At 44.6% G+C, this 19,435-nt stretch overlaps 1 protein-coding gene across 2 annotated transcripts in view; it reads right to left on the reverse strand.

The window, feature by feature from the left end:
- The window catches only part of CSE1L (chromosome segregation 1 like), a 296,982-nt gene that overhangs the window by 239,576 nt on the left and 37,971 nt on the right, over positions 1–19,435 (reverse strand). For both annotated transcript variants that reach the window (XM_069243443.1, XM_069243444.1), the window contains 3 exons: positions 14,736–14,843; positions 14,540–14,632; positions 4,897–5,064 (listed from right to left, as the gene is read on the reverse strand). In XM_069243443.1, coding sequence (XP_069099544.1) covers positions 4,897–5,064; positions 14,540–14,632; positions 14,736–14,843 — 369 coding nt within the window. The remainder of the gene's footprint in view (positions 1–4,896; positions 5,065–14,539; positions 14,633–14,735; positions 14,844–19,435) is intronic.

The following is a 19,435-nucleotide window of genomic DNA, read 5'->3' on the forward strand; positions in this document are numbered from 1 at the left end:
ATCCTGAATGAACTGCCTGGACAACCCTTTCTGCATAGACTCATTGACCCATTCGGTCAGAATGTTATGCCGGATAGCCCTAAACAGGTATGCCCATAGCGGCACGAAGCTCACGCCCTACGCTCCCAACCTCCCAATATGGGCAATGCTAAAATTTGTGCAGGTTAAAAGGTGACATACTGCACTGGGGATTGTGAAGAAGCAGGGATTCAATCCTGGGCTGACACGATGTCCAAAGAAGGGGTACCACCTTTGACGTGTTGGTACTAGAATAAGGACTGGGACCAGAGACGTTTCTATAATAGTCAGTCATCAGAGGCGTGGTGCGGAGGACGTGGGGGTCTGACTGAACTGCAGTCCCCAGTGGCCCTACTAGAAGTGTCTTTAACTGGGGGGAATTACAGTAAGGCATCACCCATCTATACTTCACATTACGCCGGCACTTGCTGGGGGTGTGGGGTACGATAAAGTGCGAGGCTGGTAGAAGACTTTGTAGGAAAGTGCCATGTTTCTAGCATAGTTAAATCCACTTTTTGCCTGAGATCCTCCTAACCAGGACTCCAGTGACTGCTCTCTCCTCTAAATTTGGTTGCTGGCAAACGTTTTATCCCCACAATTGGCACACTGGTGCACCTATGTAAATCCCTAGTATATGGTACTTGGGTACCCAGGGCATTGGTACACCAGGGGTCCTCATGGGCTGCAGCATGTATTATGCACCCTTAGGGAGCCCATCCAAACTGTGCCTGCAGGCCTGCCATTGCAGCCTGTGTGAAGTGGTGCATGCAACCCTTTCACCACAGATATAAAGCTTGCCTTATATCCTGGTCACTGCACGTAGACATTTTAAGTCACCCCTCTGGAAGGCCCTTCAGCCCAATGGCACGGTGCATGTCCCTAAGAGTGAGGGGACCCTTGCATGAGCAGGGGACCCTTGCATGAGCAGGGTGCCCATAAAATCCCCAGACTCCATTCCTTGGGCTTTGTACGTGCGGGGAAGCCATTTTAAGGTATGTAGTGGACACTGGTCCCCTGTAGTTGTAGTGGTCCAAGTACAAAATGGCTTGTCCAAACCTAGGCATGTTTGGTACAGACATGTTGGAATCATGCGACACGGATTCTAGTGCTAGTTGCATGATACCCTGTACTAAAAGGGTTCTTTAGAGGATCCCCTAGTTCTGCCTATGCAGCATTACCAGGTCTGGCTGCCAGCCCACGCTGCTGCAGACCCCAGACACTGTTCTGCCCTTCTTCTGATGAGCCTGGCTCAGGCAGAGGGAGGCAGAACAAAGGATTTTCTGCTGGGGAGAGGTGCGACAGCCTGCCCCTGTGAATTAAGTGTCTAAGGACTGGGGGTGGGGTGGAGTGGCCTCTGAGCACCACCAGACTGCTTTGAAGGGCACATTTGGTGCCCTCTTCGCACAATCCAGTTTGCACCCATTCAGGAACCTCTGGTACCCACTCTGGTGTGAAACTACACAAAGGACAGGGGTGCTGCTGGTCTTCTCACCAACTTGGGAAACTGTGGGTCCCTGTTCCTGCCACTGGACAGGATCCCCAGTGCACTGCAGCTGTTCTTGTCGAGGCTTGTTGACTCCTCCTCCAGGAGATCTTCAGACACCAAGAAGTCCCAGCCTCCAGCACTCAAACTCAAAGATCGACCCCTGTCCTGCAACTCCTGGGACGTGGGACTTATGTTGTGCTGCTGAGGCCTCCATGTGCCTCCCTGTGTCCATCGCCTGTAGGTCACTCGCGGAGGCTCTAAAGACTTCTGCTGGCCTTCCTGCATGCTGAGGTCCAGACCAGACTCCCCCCTCCAGGGTAGAGTCTCCTGGACCTTGCTGGTCCCAAAACTCTGCAAATACATCTTCCGCTCCTGCTTGCATTTGCTAGTGCTTGTTGGTTACCTGACTAGTCAGTAACTCTCATGCAATCCGGCGACAGTCAAGGGACAGCTCGCAGGGGACTCCTACGATCTTCTGCAGCTCCTGGACCCCGCAGTAGGACTTTTCTCCACCAACTTGCAGGAGCTTCATGTCTAGGAGAGTGGGCATTTCCACCTGCACCACCTGGGCACCTCTGAGGGTGCTGGACTTAGTTCCCTTCCTTTTCAGGTCCTCCACATCTAGATTCTGTCCCAGAGTTCTACCAGCTTGGTATATAAGTCGTGACAGCAGCTGGACAATCCGAGGCTTCCACTGACTTCAGAGAGAATCCCTTCTCCCCTATGCATCCAGGTCTCCTGTTGTAGGTATTCCTGTCTTCTGGGTATCCTCGGGCGGGGGCTCTCCCCAACCTTACTCTTGTCTGTTGGTTTCCTTGGGGTCCACTGGGAAGGGTCCTGAAACACACGAACTCCAACCACTATTCGTATTGTTAATCAATAGGACGAATAGTTGGGTAACCGCTCTGCACCTGGTCACTGGGGACACTTACCATACTTACCTCTGGTGTTTTCATCTACCCCCTAGCTAACCACCACACTTATCTTGGTTGGGTTCACTACTCTGCATTCTACTTATTTAGTATATGGTTTGGCCACTCAAAAGAGCCTTATATAATTTATACCATTTCTGCTGGATATTTTGTGTATTTATTGTGTGTAGATAGCTCCATAGGGAGATGTGCCAGATCTAGTCTAGTAGTAAATGAAGAATCCTTTATTTTTGCAACACTTATGTGGTTCTTTCTTGTGAGTAAGTTACTGTCTGACTACTGTGGTATTGCAAGTGCTTTACATTCTTCATGGATAAGTTTTAGCTGCTCGCCGCAGCTACCCCTAGAGAGCTTTTGCTATCTGGACATGTATTCACTATCATTCAGGGTTCCCTCGACTCAGTATAGGGTGCCACACCATAGGTGTTCACCATAAACTGAGCCAGCCTCCTACAGACAACACTAGCAACCGACTTCCAGACAAGGTACAGACCCGGTGTCTCCAATCGGTTAGGCAAGTGAAATGTAATGCTCAGTTACGCCAGCCCCAATTGCCCGAATTACAATATCTACACTGCGCATATCTTATCCTGCAGAGGATTGGGATGTTCCCAGGAGCAGCTGGTGTTTGGTAAAGGAAACAACTTCAGGAGTGGATATGTAAGCGAAGCGAAAACCACTTAATTCAAAGAGAGCCATCCCACAACACTAATCAGAAATTTCACTGAAGATAGAGGAGCTGATGCAGTGATTATCAATTTAAAGGAAAGGTCAATTAAAGAGCCATATGCCTTCTGTTCCTGCCAAGTCCCTGCTGTTCTTAGAGATCAGCGAGCATAGCATCTGATTTTATCTCGTCCCATGATTGACAAATGAAGCCTGAGCTCAGTCTCCCAAGCCCCAAAGTACACTGCCTTAGACGGCCATTGAGGTGGCTATGTACGCAGTACATTTGACCATATCCAGAACCCCCAAAGCTGCAGGCTGTGACATTAAGTCGAGCTCAAGCGCTACAGCACATATTGTGGCACCCTCAGGGATGCCTCACCTAGCACAGGAAGACAGCCATCCCAAGCTGCGTGTCTTGGTGCAGCTGAGAGTGAAAACACAACATGGCACACAGCCTGTGTGCCACGTCACTTAACACTGCATGCAATATATAAAAGTCACCCCTACAGCAGGCCTTACAACCCTAAGGCATTATATTACATGAAAGGACATATCGGCAAGAGCAGATAAGCCCCACCTATGTCTTTGCCGATTTTCAAACATGGTGAGTGAACAGGGAACCCATTTTAAGTACATGTGCTGGACACTGGTCTCAGACATCTCATATTAATAAACCTTCACTGATGCCAGTGATTAACTTATGATTACATGCACCCAGATGGCACCTTAGAAGTGCCCCCTGAAAATCCTACCACTACCTGGGTACTGACCGACTAGTTCTAACTATCCTGCCACCACCGGACATTTCTGCTCCCAAGGGGTGAGATCCTTTGCTCTCGGGCAGACCAAAACAAAGCATCCTATAAAGAGCCATCTTTCTATAATAACCACATAACGAAGACAGCATTTGAACGCCCTCTGCGGTGTCCCTATTTACCAAACAGTGAAAACACTCACACCGTGAGTATTGTTATGTGACACTGAGTTTAAGAACTCTTGCATGTAATAACTTTTATGCCACTAGCCAATCAGACTTTTCGTGAACAACATTTGCTGTTCTCGAACACAAAACAGAAGGTGAGAAAAAAGGCTTTTTAGCCCAAAAATAATAATCATTTTAATGTTTAATCTAGAGATTGGTGCACTTTATTTAGCAAGCTTGTTATTACATACACTGCTGAAATCTTTCTTGCAATACATTTAAGTTAATAATCTCTCAAAGACTGAATGAATTTGTGATATGCTTTGAATCAAAAACACACCCAAAAACCCTCAGAACCAAATTATCTCCGGAATCCGTTCAAATAAAGACATATTTTGCATTACCTTCCTTTATCTCATATTCACCAATCTGCACAATGCTTTCAGAATCAGTCAAAAGTAAATTGTCTATTTTCAAATATGTTTACAAAATAAAGTGTCTACAGAAACAGATGGCCCTTTGTGGCTCCATCCCACTTAAGTTATTACTTTACTTTTCTTTCCTCTCGTAGCATATCTTTAACTTGAAAAACGAAAAAGATCCAGAGTTACTGCAAAGCATGTCACTTTCCATGCTGACTGGCTGAAAGTCTTGAGAAAGCAACTTAGGAGTCATTACAGAAAGAATCAGTGGGAAGTTGGTCAAAACTCTGCCAAAGATGACCTACCCCCCACAACCCCTTAAAAACATTTTTTTTAAATAAGGGGGTAAAATAAGTTTAAAAAACAACTCACACTAATGTGCTTTTTGGGGGCAATGCCATGGATTTATTTTTGATTTGATTACTACATTTAAGAACATGCACTTACCAAATCATACTTGACCTCTTGACCGGTGGTAACTAACAAATTCCAGATTGCTGTAACAAAACGAGGCAAGTATGGCTGGAACTCTTCATCATACTTTTGAGCATAAAGTGCTGCATTGTCACATATTTGAGATTTCAAGAGCTCCAATAAACCAGCTTCTTCGTCATCCTGGGTTTAAACAAAGCAAGACGCTCATAAGTTTAGACTTTGGGTCTTCAGCCACCAGAAAAATGCAGACAAGGCAAACTAGAAGAACAGCAAAGATTTTAGGGCTGGTGGTTGATAATGCTGTAGGTATGAAGCAAAGTATGCTGTACAGAGAAAATGCCCCTTTTTACACTATTTGCAGACTCTTGTTGCTGGTGTAGACGCTGCACACTGTGGAGGTGATGCCCAATGCCAAGTGTACACGTTAATCTCCGATTGGCGTATTTAACTCTCCTCTAACCTTATAGCATGGGGTGTAGAAACTGCACCCATAGCCCAGAAAATGAAATGTACCCTGTGGACTGCTACACTTATTTTGATATCCACGTGTGTGAGAAGGAAAACATAACTTCATGTCTACCATTATTGCCTGACTGCTGCAATTTAACCCTGTGAGACCTGTTAAATTAACCCTTTTGACAGGTTAAAACATCCTTTTAAATATTAGTAAGTTACAGCAATGTACATCTTCTAGCCACAAGTTGGGACATGCATAAGATTCATGTTATAATTTCCCTACACTGACAAGGGCATAAAAGCTATTTTTCCTGTGGCAGGCTAGCCGTCTTATGTAGAAAATCAGAATACAGATCGAAATACCGATACTGCTATCTTTGGAATAAGCAGGCTAGAAAAATAATTAAACCACTATTTAACAGTTATTAAAATCCAATTCAATGGGGGGGAAGTCTTATTTTTAATAAATACTGAGAAGAAACTTCTAGAAAGTTAACCTTTACAGCCTTAACTGTCTCATGGCAAATAAGCAAAAGCCTCTGCCAGCTCTCATCCTGTGTTCAAGCTTGGGAATGGGTATGAAATAACTCCAAGGAGAAAACACTCGGCTGACCTAAATGGGTAGAGAGGACTCCTCTAAACTCCACAGAATATTCAGAGGTAGGGGCGGTAGGCATCCTATTGACACCACATGGTGAAATCCTGCTTTACTGGTCTGTTGAGCCATATGAAACACTTTCAGCACACTTGAAAGGGTGGGGCCAGGATGGCAAGATAAGAAAATAAGTTACTTACCTGTATCTGTAGTTCTCCAGTATTGGAATCTTTCATAGATTCACATGCTTGAATCCTTCCCAGTCGTCGAGATGGGAGCCCCCGGTACATCAAAACCACAATGAAAAAAGGCCCAAAGGCTTTCACTTTATTTGCCTATCTTTATCTCTATGAGCAAAATGGATCAAAGCAAGCCCCAGCCAATCAGGCCTCTCTACCTCTAGAACCCTCCTGAGAGAAGCTCCCTTCCCTCAGATTTTCTAAAGCACAAGTGTTAGAGTATCTGAAGAAAAACAGGAACAGTGAGCTTCTCAGTGGAGGAGGGAGGGTCGCATGTGAATCTATGAAAGATTCCAATACTGGAGAATTACAGTTACAGGTAAGTAACTTATTGTCTTACTCCAGTATTGGAACTTTCATAGATTCACATGCTTGAATCAGAATAGCAAGCAGTAATGAAGCACATTGTATAGCATCAATCCATAGCTGTACATGTAGTTATATACATATATCTATGAAGTCCCGTAACATACATATATCTATCAGCAGAAACACTGAAGAAAAAGATCATATAGGAAAGATAAAACATTAGATAAGCAATTAACATGACAAAAGAACGTTACCTTGAGAAGAAAAAATAAGAAATATCCCAACCTTAAAAGGAAGAGACAAATCTATACAATGTGCGCAAAGCAAACTGGGCCGGCGGGAAAGAAGGAATAAAGAAATACAACAGCTCACCGTTACTGGAAAAGATGTTGTAAAACCGCTTGTCCTACCGCCATATCACCATGCTGAGATTCTTCTAAACAGCAATGTTTCGCAAAAGTATGCGTTGATTTCCACGTGGCTGCCCAACAGATGTCCTGAACGGGCACTCCTGCAAAAAGTGCGATGGATGCAGCCATTTTCCTTGTTGAATGTGCACGCGCTGGATTCTGCAAGTGTTTTCCCGCCACTGTATGACAATAGTTAATCGCAGAGGCTATCCACCTTGCAATCCTATGCTTGGATAATGCTCGGCCTTTACGGGGAGCACTAAATGCCACAAAAAGCTGGTTTGATTGTCTAAATTGTTCAGTTCTGTCAAGATAAAACTTCAGGCACATCTGAACGTCCAATGAATGCAGAGCTTGCTCTGTTGGTGTCAATGGATTTGGAAAGTATGACTTCAGTATCACGGGCTGGTTTATATGAAAATCCGACAGGACCTTAGGTATAAATTTTGGGTTTGTTCGTAAAATTACCTTGTCTCTTTTGAATTGTAAGAAAGGATCCTGGATAGTGAATGCCTGAATCTCGCTCACTCTTCTGGCTGAGGTAAGAGCGAGAAGGAGAGAAACCTTCCAGGATAGATACTTCAAATCCGCCTTGTGAATTGGCTCAAACGGTGGTTTCATTGAGACAAGACCAAATTAAGGTTCCACGATGGAGGAGGAGGCCGAACTGGAGGGAAAGACCTGAACAGACCCTTAAGAAACAGCTTTATTACCCTTGCAGACAACAGAGGAGGCACGTTCTCTGTACGCCTATAGCAGGAAATCGCTGCCAAGTGGACCTTAATTGAGGAAATAGCCAAACCTGATCTGGCAAGGAGGAGGAGATAAGGCAGTATCTGCTTCGGCGATGACTAAAAGGGATGCACCTGAACTTGTGCACACCATGAGAAAAATCTCCTCCACTTCAGACAATAACATTTGCTGGTACTCTCAGCTGCAGCTCTGGCAAGGATGGCTCTACAATCCGAAGGTATATCTAGATGCGCAAACTCATGGTGTTCAGGAGCCAGGCTATCAAGTGAAGTGAAGCCGGATCCGGGTGGAGAACTTGGCCCTAGTTCATGGTCAGCAGGGAGGGCATCATTGGTAGAGGGATGCTGCGGTTCTGTGAGAGGTGAAGGAGTTCTGTATACCAAAACTGACAAGGCCATGCAGGAGCAATAAGAAGGAGCTTGCAGCATTCGATCTTGATCTTCACCAGAACTCTTGGTATCAGGGGAATGGGAGGAAAAGTGTAAGCATAAATTCCTAACCATGCCATGGAAAACGCATTCCCCCAAGAGTCCCAATGTTGATCCTGACTTGCAAAGAACCGGCATTTCGCATTCTGCGGGGTGGCGAAGAGATCCAAGTTTGGTTTTCCCCATAGGGAAAAGACTTGATCCAAGACTCCTTGATCCAACTCCCGTTCGTGGTTGGACGATCGAGATCTGCTCAGAGAATCCACAATGATGTTCTGTATGGCTGGGACATGTTCCGCTCAAAGGGTTATCTTGTGGCTGATAGACCATTCCCAAATGCGCTGAGATTCTCTTGATAAGAGCAGAGAACCGATTTCTCCCTGCTTGTTGATATAATGCATTGTTGTAGTGTAGCTCATCTGGATGAGTACAGATGAACCTTTTATTTTTGGAAGAAAAGCACAAAGCGCCAGTCGAACAGCTTTCGATTCGAGGTAATTGATGTGAAAGACCTTCTGATGTGGCTTCCATTTGCCCCTGACTCGCAGGTGCTGGTGGAAGGCACCCCATCCCTCGAGAGAAGCACCTGTAGTTGTTATCACCCATGGAGCTTGTAGGGGAAGAAAAGAAAGCCCCCTCGCTAAGTGAGACTCCTGAGTCCACCAAGATAGAGGTGATTATCATGGGCTTTGTTATTCTGATGACATTGTCGAAAGACCCACTGGATTGCATCCACTGAAGAACTAGCTGCTCCTGTAGGGGCCTCATTCTGAGACGACAGAAAGGCACCAGTGGAATGCAGGAGGACATCATCCCTAACAGGGACTTGAAGAGGCGAACTGAAACATACCTTCTTTTTTGTAAGCGCCTCGTGAGGGATATGAGCTTTCTCAGTCTGTCCTCTGTAGGAGCTGCCTTGTTGGTGGAAGTGTCCATTATTGCCCTAGAAAAGATCTCCTCTATAAGGGCCGGAATGCTGACTTTTCACGGTTGACCGTTAAGCCCAGGTTCGTGAACAGCTCTGTGCAAGCGCTTGTAGACTTCTGCACCTTAGACCAGGATTTAGCCTTGACCAGACAATCGTCCAGATACGGGAAGACTTGATGGTTCTGCCTTCTCAGGAAAGCTGCCACTAGAGCCAAGCATTTGGTAAAGATTCTGGGGGCCGATTTCAGACCGAAGGGTAACACTTTGAACTGGACATGGTCTCCGGCTACTACAAATCTGAGGTACTTTCTGTGGGAAGGGCAAATAGGGATATGTAAATATGCATCCTGCAAATCGAGAGTGGCCATGTAATCCCCCAGATTTAGAAGGGACAGATGGTTTCCTGAGATAAGTATTGAGATCCCGGAGGTCTAAGACTGGATGCCAACTTCTCCGCTTCTTTGGAACTAGGAAGAATCAAGAGTAGTAACCCTTTCTTCTGTCCTGAAGTGGAACCCTTTCCATAGCTCCCTTGAGGAGCATGGACTCAACTTCTTTCCTGTGCAGAAGCAAGTGTTTCACCCTTCGAGGGAGGGGAGGTGTTGTAGGAGGGTACTGCAGGAATACCTAAGTATGGCCAAATTGAATGAGATTCAGGACCCATTGGTCTGATGTTATCTTTCCCCAATTGTGAAAGTAAAGGGAAATCCCTGCCCCCAGTTTTGCATCCGAAGGTCTCGTAGCCAGTAGAAAGTCATTGTCTACAGCCTGTGTCCTTCGCTTGCCTTCCAGCTTTTCCTCTCTGTGAAGGTCTTGAATAAGCCGCGTGCGGAGGCTTTCTCTGCTGGAACTGGGGGTGAAAGGAATGAGATGCCGCAGAGACAGAGGGGTATCTATACTATTGGATGCCTGCTCTATATGATGAATACCCCCGGCCTCTAGCTTCCCAAAAAGGCTGCCTTTTAAACTGTAGGGTGCCATGGGACCTGGCTGTGTCAGTGTCCGTCTATTGACTGAAGCACATCATCAGCGTGCTTCCCTAATCAGGCTTCACCATCAAAAGGAAGGTCCAGAATTTTATTTTGAACTTCGGGTCTAAACAAAGTCGCCCAGAGCCAACCCTGCCTTCTGAGAATCGCAGCACCTGCCATCTGTCGGAAAGCCATGGTGGCAATATCCATAGCACAGTCTGACTTCAGAAGACGACCTCTCTCCTTCTTGCAAGACTTTCTCGGCTTCCACTTTAGAATCCTCTGGCAGTTGATCCAGATAGGGCGCAATGTCCACCCATAGCTGTTTATCATATCTGCCTATGATAGCCAAAGAATTAGAAGCTCTTATTATAAGGGAAGCCATCAAAGAAAATGTTTCCCTATATTATCAAGCCTTCTACCCTCCTTGTCCGGTGGGGTAGAGATTGGCACTGAAGGGTTCCTGGATCTACACTGCGCCGCCTGGGCAATAACTGAGTCCTGTTTGGGATGGCTTGTGAGGCAGGCCGGAGAGTCTTTAGGTGCCTTATATTTGTCAAGGCGAGGTAGAACCGGGGTGACTGTCGCCAGGTTCTTCATTACCTTGATGCCCTCATCCCAAATATAGTCCACAATTGGAATGGATTTTACTTTTCTGAAATGGTTCCTTGAAATCATACAAGAAGCAGTCCAATTGCTTCGTGAGCATGGGCAGCTCAAATCTCTTTGCAGCTCTTTCTAGCAAGTTGTGAAAACCCCTGAAGTCACCAGGAGGGGAATCCACTGGAGGGTGAGGACAGATCCTGTGTAGGGATTGAAGCTGGCGTCTGTGGTGGTACATGCAATGGCTGGACACCTGGATGAACCGGAGTAGAAGGAAGTGGCACAGAGGGCGTGATAGAAGGTTGCTGTACCTCCGAGCCAGCTGGTGGAATCCGCCTTCTATAGACATCCAACATCAGCTGCAAGTCTGCTATGAGCGATCCTGGCAAAGAGAACATCTGCTCTTGATAGGGATACTGGTGTGGTTGTGGATAATATGAGTGCGATCATGCTGCATGTCCTCTTCTAGATCCTGGCACTTGACATGCAATTCTGATGGGCTATGAGCAACCCCAAAAGGACCTTCATCATCCGAATCTTCTTGCTCCAATAGATGTGTAGGTACCAACGTTGATACCCTACTTGGAGATGTCACCAATGGCGAAAGGAAATCAGACTTCCTATGTCCTTTAACTCCCGACTGTATCGTCGACGGTAACGTGGTTGGCATCATCGACGGAATCAGCATCGTCGACTGCATCGTTGACGGCAGCGCCAATGGGATCGTCGAAGAAATCACTGACGATAGAGAAAATCTCGTCGAGGAGGAAGCAGATGACGGTAGTATAATCGTAGACGTCTCACCGGCAGCATCGTCGACGGAGGGGAGGCGATGGGCGAAGTGACCACAAACGTAGTCGACGAGGACGTTGACGAAATGATCTTCATTGAGGAAGAAGCCGCTGTAGAGACAGTAGATGTTGTCGCAGTCAACGACGAGGCTGTAAATGCACCTTTAGACACTGCCGTCGACAATGCTGATTCTGCAGACGGCTTCTTAAAGGCATGTTTTACCACAGAAGGTGGCGTTGGAGGCTCAGAAAAGGCTCTTTTGCTGTGTTCTGAGGAGACAAAACGTTCTTTAGATTGTCTTTTAGATGAAACAGAACTCCTGTGAGAAGAACTGGAAGGACTGCCAGCTTTAGAAGACACCTGTGTGGTCTTTTTATGAGCCTTTCTAGGTGGATCCTCAGAATGGTGGGCTTGAGGAAGTCTGCCTCTTTTCTGTAGCTTTCTTGAGGAGGATGAAGATTCCTCACTGTCAGAACCAGACACTGGGTTTGATCTTGATTCCAACTTCTGGAGCCAAATCAGTAGCCTACCCTCTCGGTCTTTGAGGGTTTTGTCGGAAAAGGTCTTGCAAGCCTTGCAGTCTTTGGCTACATGGTCAGGATAGAGGCAATAAATGCAGTACTTGTGTGGGTCTTCAAAGTGAAGTCTTTTCCCACAGGTCTTACAGGCTCTGAAAAGACTTTTCTTTTCCTTAACGGACATGAAGAATTTTGTCAAAATACAGCTCCTTTAAGTAAAGTAAGACGATGAACCCTTACTTGCTGAAGAAATCCTCCTTTTCTGAAGAAAAAAAAAAGTAGAGAAACTTCTCTGGAGATTTGACTGAGCAGAGCTCAATGGAGACTCCCTAGCACAACGTGCAGTAGAAAATCTGAGGGAAGGGAGCTTCTCTCAGGAAGGTTCTAGAGGGAGGCTGGGGCTTGCTTTGGTCCTTTTTGCTCAAAGAGATAAATATAGGCTACTAAAGTGAAAGCCTTTGGGCCTTTTTTCATTGCAGTCGCTTATATATATATATTGCGGTTTTGATGTACCGGGGGCTCCCATCTCGACGACGGTGAAGGATTCAAGCATGTGAATCTATGAAAGTTCCAATACCGGAGTAATTCTTGTGTATCCCATGTCTTGTTGCTGACGGACCCTGTTTGTCTTACCAGAATTCTGTTGATCTGTTGTGGATGCAGTGCCTGCTTCAAACTGGATTTTATTGCTTGATGTGGGAGGGTACGGATTATTTTCCCTTAACACTCCCACTTACACCCTCAGTCCTCAGAGCCCAAGTTTAGGGTGGTCAAAGATTTTCACCATCTTGAAAATACCTTGGCACATGGCATTTTGGGCCTGTTTGCAGTAAGGCAAACAGGAACTACTGAAAAAGTGGGTAGGGTAGCCTGTTGTAACTTCTACTCCATAGGTTATGGAGTGCACAGGAATCACCTCCACCTACTAGCTAGTTAAGCACAAATATGCCCCCAGAGGAACCTTCATCAGTACATTGCTGGACTTGCAAAAAGGATACCAGGTGTACTGAACCTGCTGCACTTGACATCAGACATGTAAAAAAGACCCGGGGACGGAGTATCCCCTTCCACTTGAAATCCAAGGACAGAAAGATCTAAGGATAATAGGGCTGACATATATATATATAGAAAGAAAAAAAGCTGAAGAGGATAATCCAGCAAAGAATTTGATCTGACCAGTGGCAACTGGACTGGACTTTCCAGTTACCCTCTGCCGGACAACCAAGTGCTTCCAACTGAGATCATGGGAGCCTTGGATGTTTATTCAAGTGGCTGTTTGAGGACCAAAAGCAGTGTTGGAACCTGTTCAAAACGTTTGCTTCAAGGGGACCAACTGCAAAAAGTATCTGACCAGAAGTCCACGGTGCCTGAGTGAATGTCACTTTTGTCCTACATGGAGAAGAGTTTTTCCTGAGAACTGACAGTCAATTTTCAAACTTCTCTACATCAAGACCCTAGCCAGGCTAATCTTCTTGGTATATCGTTCCTGTGCTCTATCACGGTTGACCTCAAATCTTGTCTGGGTCCTGGTCTACCAAATCACTGGCTTTTTTATTTTTATAAACTGGAACAGGATTTGTTGTTGTGTTTGACTAACTGTTTTGGTACTTCTAAATAAGTTACCTGTATTCTCCAAGTTAAGCTTAAATGTTCCATGCTACAGCTACCAGGGGATGAGCTCAGTTTTCCATGACTAAGGGCCTGATTACGACCTTGGCGGAGGTGATTACTCCGTCCCAAAAGTGACAGATATACATTTAGCCATTTTACAAGTAACATAGAATATAATTAAACTTGTAATATGACAGATGGGATATCCATTACATTTGGGACAGAGTAATCCCCTCCGCCAAGGTCGTATTCAGGCCCTAAATCCTTTGGCCGGCACCAATTCTCATATGCGCCTCATGCGAGGACAAAACAAACTTCTAGAATATAACACCCACAGCTGTGATCACACATTTTCTGTTTGAATATGGTGTTTCTGCTGAAGGTTTAAAGTGTTATTCCTAATAGATGGGTACTTAGATAGTGACATACAAGGCAGCAGAGACTGGACTAGGAGGTAAAATTAAATCAAGGATAACCATGACATGGATGATAATTGAAGTTTAAATAAGTCTGTAAAACAAAACTCCAACACGGAACAGAGCATATTCAATCAACAATTATGTTTTTAACACATACCTCAAAGTACATTCACTTTCCAGTTCTATATTTCCACAATGCCTGACACAGCTATGTAACCAAACCATCTACACAGTTCTAAACATATTCACATAAATTAAATTTTTTAAGTGTGCACCATCTGAAGAACCCAATAATAGTTCCTTCCTGAATGTGCATACCAGCAAATTGCACCGCAGACTTCCATTAATTAACAACCCCAAGTTCCAACAAAATGAGCTTAATGGAGTTTAAGGAACAGATTTAGATAAAGAACAATCTCTGTTCCTCTTAAAAATATACTTATTCCTTCTATTTATTTTTCCACTTTAAAATTCAGGCTCAAGAAGTAGGCTATTCACATTTCTTTTATGAGCATCATTTTTCCAAACATAATACCGACATGTTAATCCAAATAACTATATGGAAAGTATTATTCATCTTTAAACTAACTTTTAGACTCCATCAGATATAACTACTATACTTACATCAGTCTGTAAAAGTTTATTATCCAAGGTTAAAAGACTATGAAAATGTGTCATCCACGTCTCCATGTTATCTTCAAAAAATTCTGGAAGATCCTAAAACAAATAATATATGTATATATTTAATATGAAAAAAAAACTTTTACATTGCACATCATCCTGCACTAAACAGCATGCATTAATGAAGAACAAATGTTACCTGGAAGTTCAAACTGTGGAAAAGCTTTGCTATCAAAATGAGGGAAGAGAAGAGCACTTTCAGCGCACTGGCATCATTTGCATGAGTGTTGCAGAGCTCTATAGTAGCCTAAAAAAAAAAAAAATAATAATAATAATACTGTAGAGATGGGAATGGAAGCAGTGCATTTTGTATGTTTTTTCCTGAGAGTTCTGTAATTTACTTTGTACAACCACCCCATCGGTAGGCAAGTGCTTTCCCACTTGTGTGTTGTAGACGAGAAGCAGGCAAGACAAGCACTTGCACTGGAATGCATACGCTGTCTGCAGCCGCAAGCCCATTGTGCTGATCAACAATGACAATCTGTTCATACAAGAATGCTGAATCACATACATTGTTTAGAATCTAAACCTTAATTTTCCAAAGAGCAAATATAGTGTGAGGATTTCAGTGCACTGTATGGTTGTGCGACCTTATTTAATACACTCGCAAAAACTGTCTTACGTCCAGTCAGGCTTCTTTACAAAACCTCTAGCTCAACCCTACGTAGCTGTGGATTCGAGCAGCAAGGCTTAAAGAAACTAGCATAAGGCTTTTAACAGTACCAAACAATGTCATAAGAAAGGCACACAACACAAAAGAAATATACATCAATTTATAGACAGATGATATTTTTATGAATGTTAGAGTCCAAGATGAATAAAATCCACCAGAGGGTTCTGGAAATACAATAAAAAAAAAAATAAAAAAAAGAAAACATAAATCTCAGTTTAACTGCAAACAAGCAATATACAAGCAAATGTTTGTTAACTTTTGAAAAGTTTGTAAGAGTTGTGTTCACCCGACTGGGGTGTCCAAATAGGACAGGGAGAAGGTTAGGGGGGCCACTAAGGAGTATCTCAACAGTTACCTGTCCGCCAAAGCATTCTCCAGTTCAGTTCGGAAAATTACAGCATGACTACCTTAGACTTCAATGGATTGGGGTCCTGATGCTTCAGAAGCAGTAGATGGAGGATGCTGTGGGTGCTGTGCTGAAGACGGGGTGTTCTTACAGTTACTCCTCAGTCCACAGGTCAGGTGGGGCAACAGTGGCCACAGAGTTAGGAGTCCCATGCAGACATCCCATCTTTGAGACAGTACAAGAACAGCTGCTGCTGGGCTACCAGTCTCTGTCCACAGCGGTATCCTTGGAGAAGGCTGATGCCTCTCTTGGGCAACCAATCTGGACTATGACAACACTTATCTGACAGACTGAAGTACAACTTTTGGCCATTGAGGATCTGTCTCTTGTGACACCCTGCGGACCTCAGCCGTGCTTCTAAAAAGTGGTTCCTGGCTTGCAACGTTTGGCTACTTCAACTTTGATGGCCCACGTGATAGTTCCAGGGGGGCAGCTAACTGACCCTTGGAATATGGGGCTTCGAAGTGACGTTTCCTCCAGCCAGGAGCCACAGGCAATATTCCTCTCTTCACTAGACCAAGGTGTGGCAGGTGCAGTCCGGCAGATGGTGCAAACTCTCTTTGCCAAGTCCAGGGGTCAGCAGGGCAGTCCTTCGGTCCTTTCTCCAGTTCTGTCGTGATCTAAGGTTCATAGTGCCAGGAGCACCATATTTATGTCCCGAAAGTGCCATGGGGGGGGGGGGGGAAATGATGCAGTCCCTCCGGCCCTATAATGACCTCTGGCTATGTGTGGCATATAGAAATCTCCAGAGTGCAATGTTCTGTCCACTTTCGATGTCTGAAACCTTCCTTGGATGTTAGGAACTTGGTAGAGGTAGAGATATGCCTACCTGTAGGCCACACGCCCATGGGAAAAAGCCTGTTTGGGCGCTGGTCTCCCCTCTGTTCCTGCCTTCACCCTGTCTACCTGAACAAAGGGCAACCCTTCATGCGTGTGATCGCCATTTGCCCACCAAAGGCAGCTTCGCCTTTGAAGCTTGCCTTCTGGGCCAACATCCCGAGTGGCTTCCTATGAAGAGGAGGAACACCTCTCCCTGTAGCAGGCTGCTATTGTTTGAGCCTGGGAGTCTCTCAACACAACTCACCAGGAAGGCAGCAAGCTGTCCGGTGGCCAGTGCCCATGTGAAGTCACTGGACAAACCAGGCCACAGAATGGCAACTTACTAAAAGGAGTTTCCATATAAGTGACATTAAATTGGACGCAGGCATCGAGTGGAGTTTAATGCCATGATTAATTTGATACCTTGAAGTATCCATTTCAGTAGTCCCATTCAGAAGTTAGCTAGATTGAGTGGTCAGCTGGTAAATCTGTGTTAGCCAATGGGGCTACTAACTCTTGGAAGATTTGCTTTGAGGACATATTTGAAAAAACACACGTCCCACCTAATAATACACAGCTCCCTGCCTTAGGGCTCAGAAGACCTTCCTTAGGGAAGACTAGCATATATTGTTAAGGGAAGTGGGGGCTGTGCCTTTGGTTTAAATGGCAAATTCGAACTAGCGGTTTTAACATTTCCCTTCCAGTCTGCAGTGGCAAGCTGGAAGCCATTTTGTACTTTGTGACACACAGGGTGGCACAATCAGTGCTGCAGTCCTGGGTGGACACTCTGCCTTACATGACCTGGGTACCATATACTAGGGACTTATAAGTAAATCAGGCTCTACCAATTGAGGGTAGCCAATTCAACATACACCTTGTAATGGGTTAGAACAGGTGCCATTCCTAACAAAATCTCTATATTTCATTTGCATTGACCTTGCAGTTATGAAGAGGTGAAAAAGTAGTTTTTATGTAGTGCGAACTCAACGCAAAGGTATTAGAGCACTTTAGTTTTTAGTTTTTGCAGACTGATATAGAGGAAACTTGATATAAAGTTATTAGAGCACTTAACATGGTCACCCGTTACAATACACATAAACATATTAGTTTTTGCTAGCAAGGGGAGATTAAGTGATTTGCCCAGAATCACAGGATGTTGAGCCCGGGCCAAGACTCAAACCATGTTCCCCAGCTCCAAAGTCAGCAGCTCCTACCCTTCAACACACCCTCTCCCCCAGGGTTCTTTATCTGGTGTGTTGGGGCAGTCTGAGAATAATCTTTTTTTTTAAATATCTATCTATCTATCTATCTATATATATATATATATATAGCGCTTGGTAATACAGGTTCCATTTCACAGCGCTGCAAAGCAGGTGCCATTCTTAACAAAATCACTTTAATTCATTTGCATGGACCTTGCAGAGACAAAGAGGTGAGAAGGCTATGTCAGGAAAGTAATTGTGACATTCTTGTTCTGTCAAGACCTCTGCAGTGGGTGCACTAACCAACAGATCTGAGAGGAGCTTAACATTAGGCGACAGCACATGCTTTTCATAACCTCTGGAGGGTCACCAACCAAGCACATAGGTTAGTTCTAAGAAAGAAGATGCTGAAAGGTGTGGTCTTCATGGACTCCAGCTTGATAGCAAAAAACATCTAGCCTTTGGATGTAAAATGGGCCTCTTCAAATAGATTTTAGTTAGCACAAACTCAATACAAAGCGCTTTACATGAGCACCCGTTACATTACACAAAAACACATTCATTTTTGGTAGCAAGGGGAGATTAAGTGATTTGCCCTAAATCAAAGGATGTTGAGCCGGTGACACGACTTCAACAGTGTTCCCCAGCTCCAAGGTTGGCAGCTCTGGCCCTCTCCCCTAAGGGTTTTTTGGAGCGTGTTGAGGCAGTCAGGGAATAATTCGTTTTTTTAAATATATCACTTGATAATAGAGGCTCCGCCATTTCATAGCCCTGCCAAACAGGTGCCATTCTTAAAATCTCTATAATTCATTTGCAGTTAAGTTGTCTCGTGTGTTATTCTCTTTATATACAGTCAACGTTTTTGAAAGTCGGGCTGGTATTGCCAATGTAAAGGAATAATTCCTTTAAAAGTGTAACACAGAAAAATATATGGCTGTCCCCTTTTCTTTGCTCCTAACTCTTTTGAACCCCTAATTATCCAGATTAAATACAACAAGGGTGCCTCTTTGTGGCTTGTTTAGAACTATAAAGGTTTAGGTAAACACATCAGAGAGGGTTTCAACTCTAGTGTATCACAGTCGGTCAGTAAGAATGAGGTAAAAGCACTCCCAAGTTAGCAGCATTGTTGTGTCCTCTCTCCTGCAGCCACAGCCACAGGGCACCTAGCATACATCCACTACAATCCAAACCAAAACTAATAGGTAAAAGACATTGTCATTTACAACGCCAATAGCTGTAACTCACAAATGCGAGGCCTACTGCATTGCAAACGTTTGTTAATCATTCCGGCTGGCACCCAGATTTAAACGTTAGGGATACCAGGTAGGTATTTTTTAAAGAGTAACCCTACCCCCAATCAATACCCTCTTCCTTTTCCATCGAAGTGCTCCTGTGCATCTCACAGGCTGTAGCACGCTCCATCCTCAACATAGCGGGAAGGAATTCTACGATGAAACATCCAACCAACCTGTATCCTTGGTGGTGAGAGTTCTTTAAAGCAAAAGGATTCTTTCGGCCTTAGTGCTACGGGAGGGTTCTTAGATTGATCCAGTTGTGCTGGGTTCTATAGGTTGTGTGAAGTTCTGTGACAGAGGAGGGTTACTCCATATCTATAGCACCGCTTCATTCCCCTTAATTTGTTTATAGGTTCTGCAAGAAACGCTACCTCTCAGAGTGGCTAGTTCTACTAGTCATGATTCTAAGCAAAATATAGTATGGAAAAATGTTGCTAGAAGAAA

This window comes from Pleurodeles waltl, chromosome 7 (assembly GCF_031143425.1).
Source record: "Pleurodeles waltl isolate 20211129_DDA chromosome 7, aPleWal1.hap1.20221129, whole genome shotgun sequence".
In the NCBI taxonomy this organism is placed as follows: Eukaryota; Metazoa; Chordata; class Amphibia; order Caudata; family Salamandridae; genus Pleurodeles; species Pleurodeles waltl.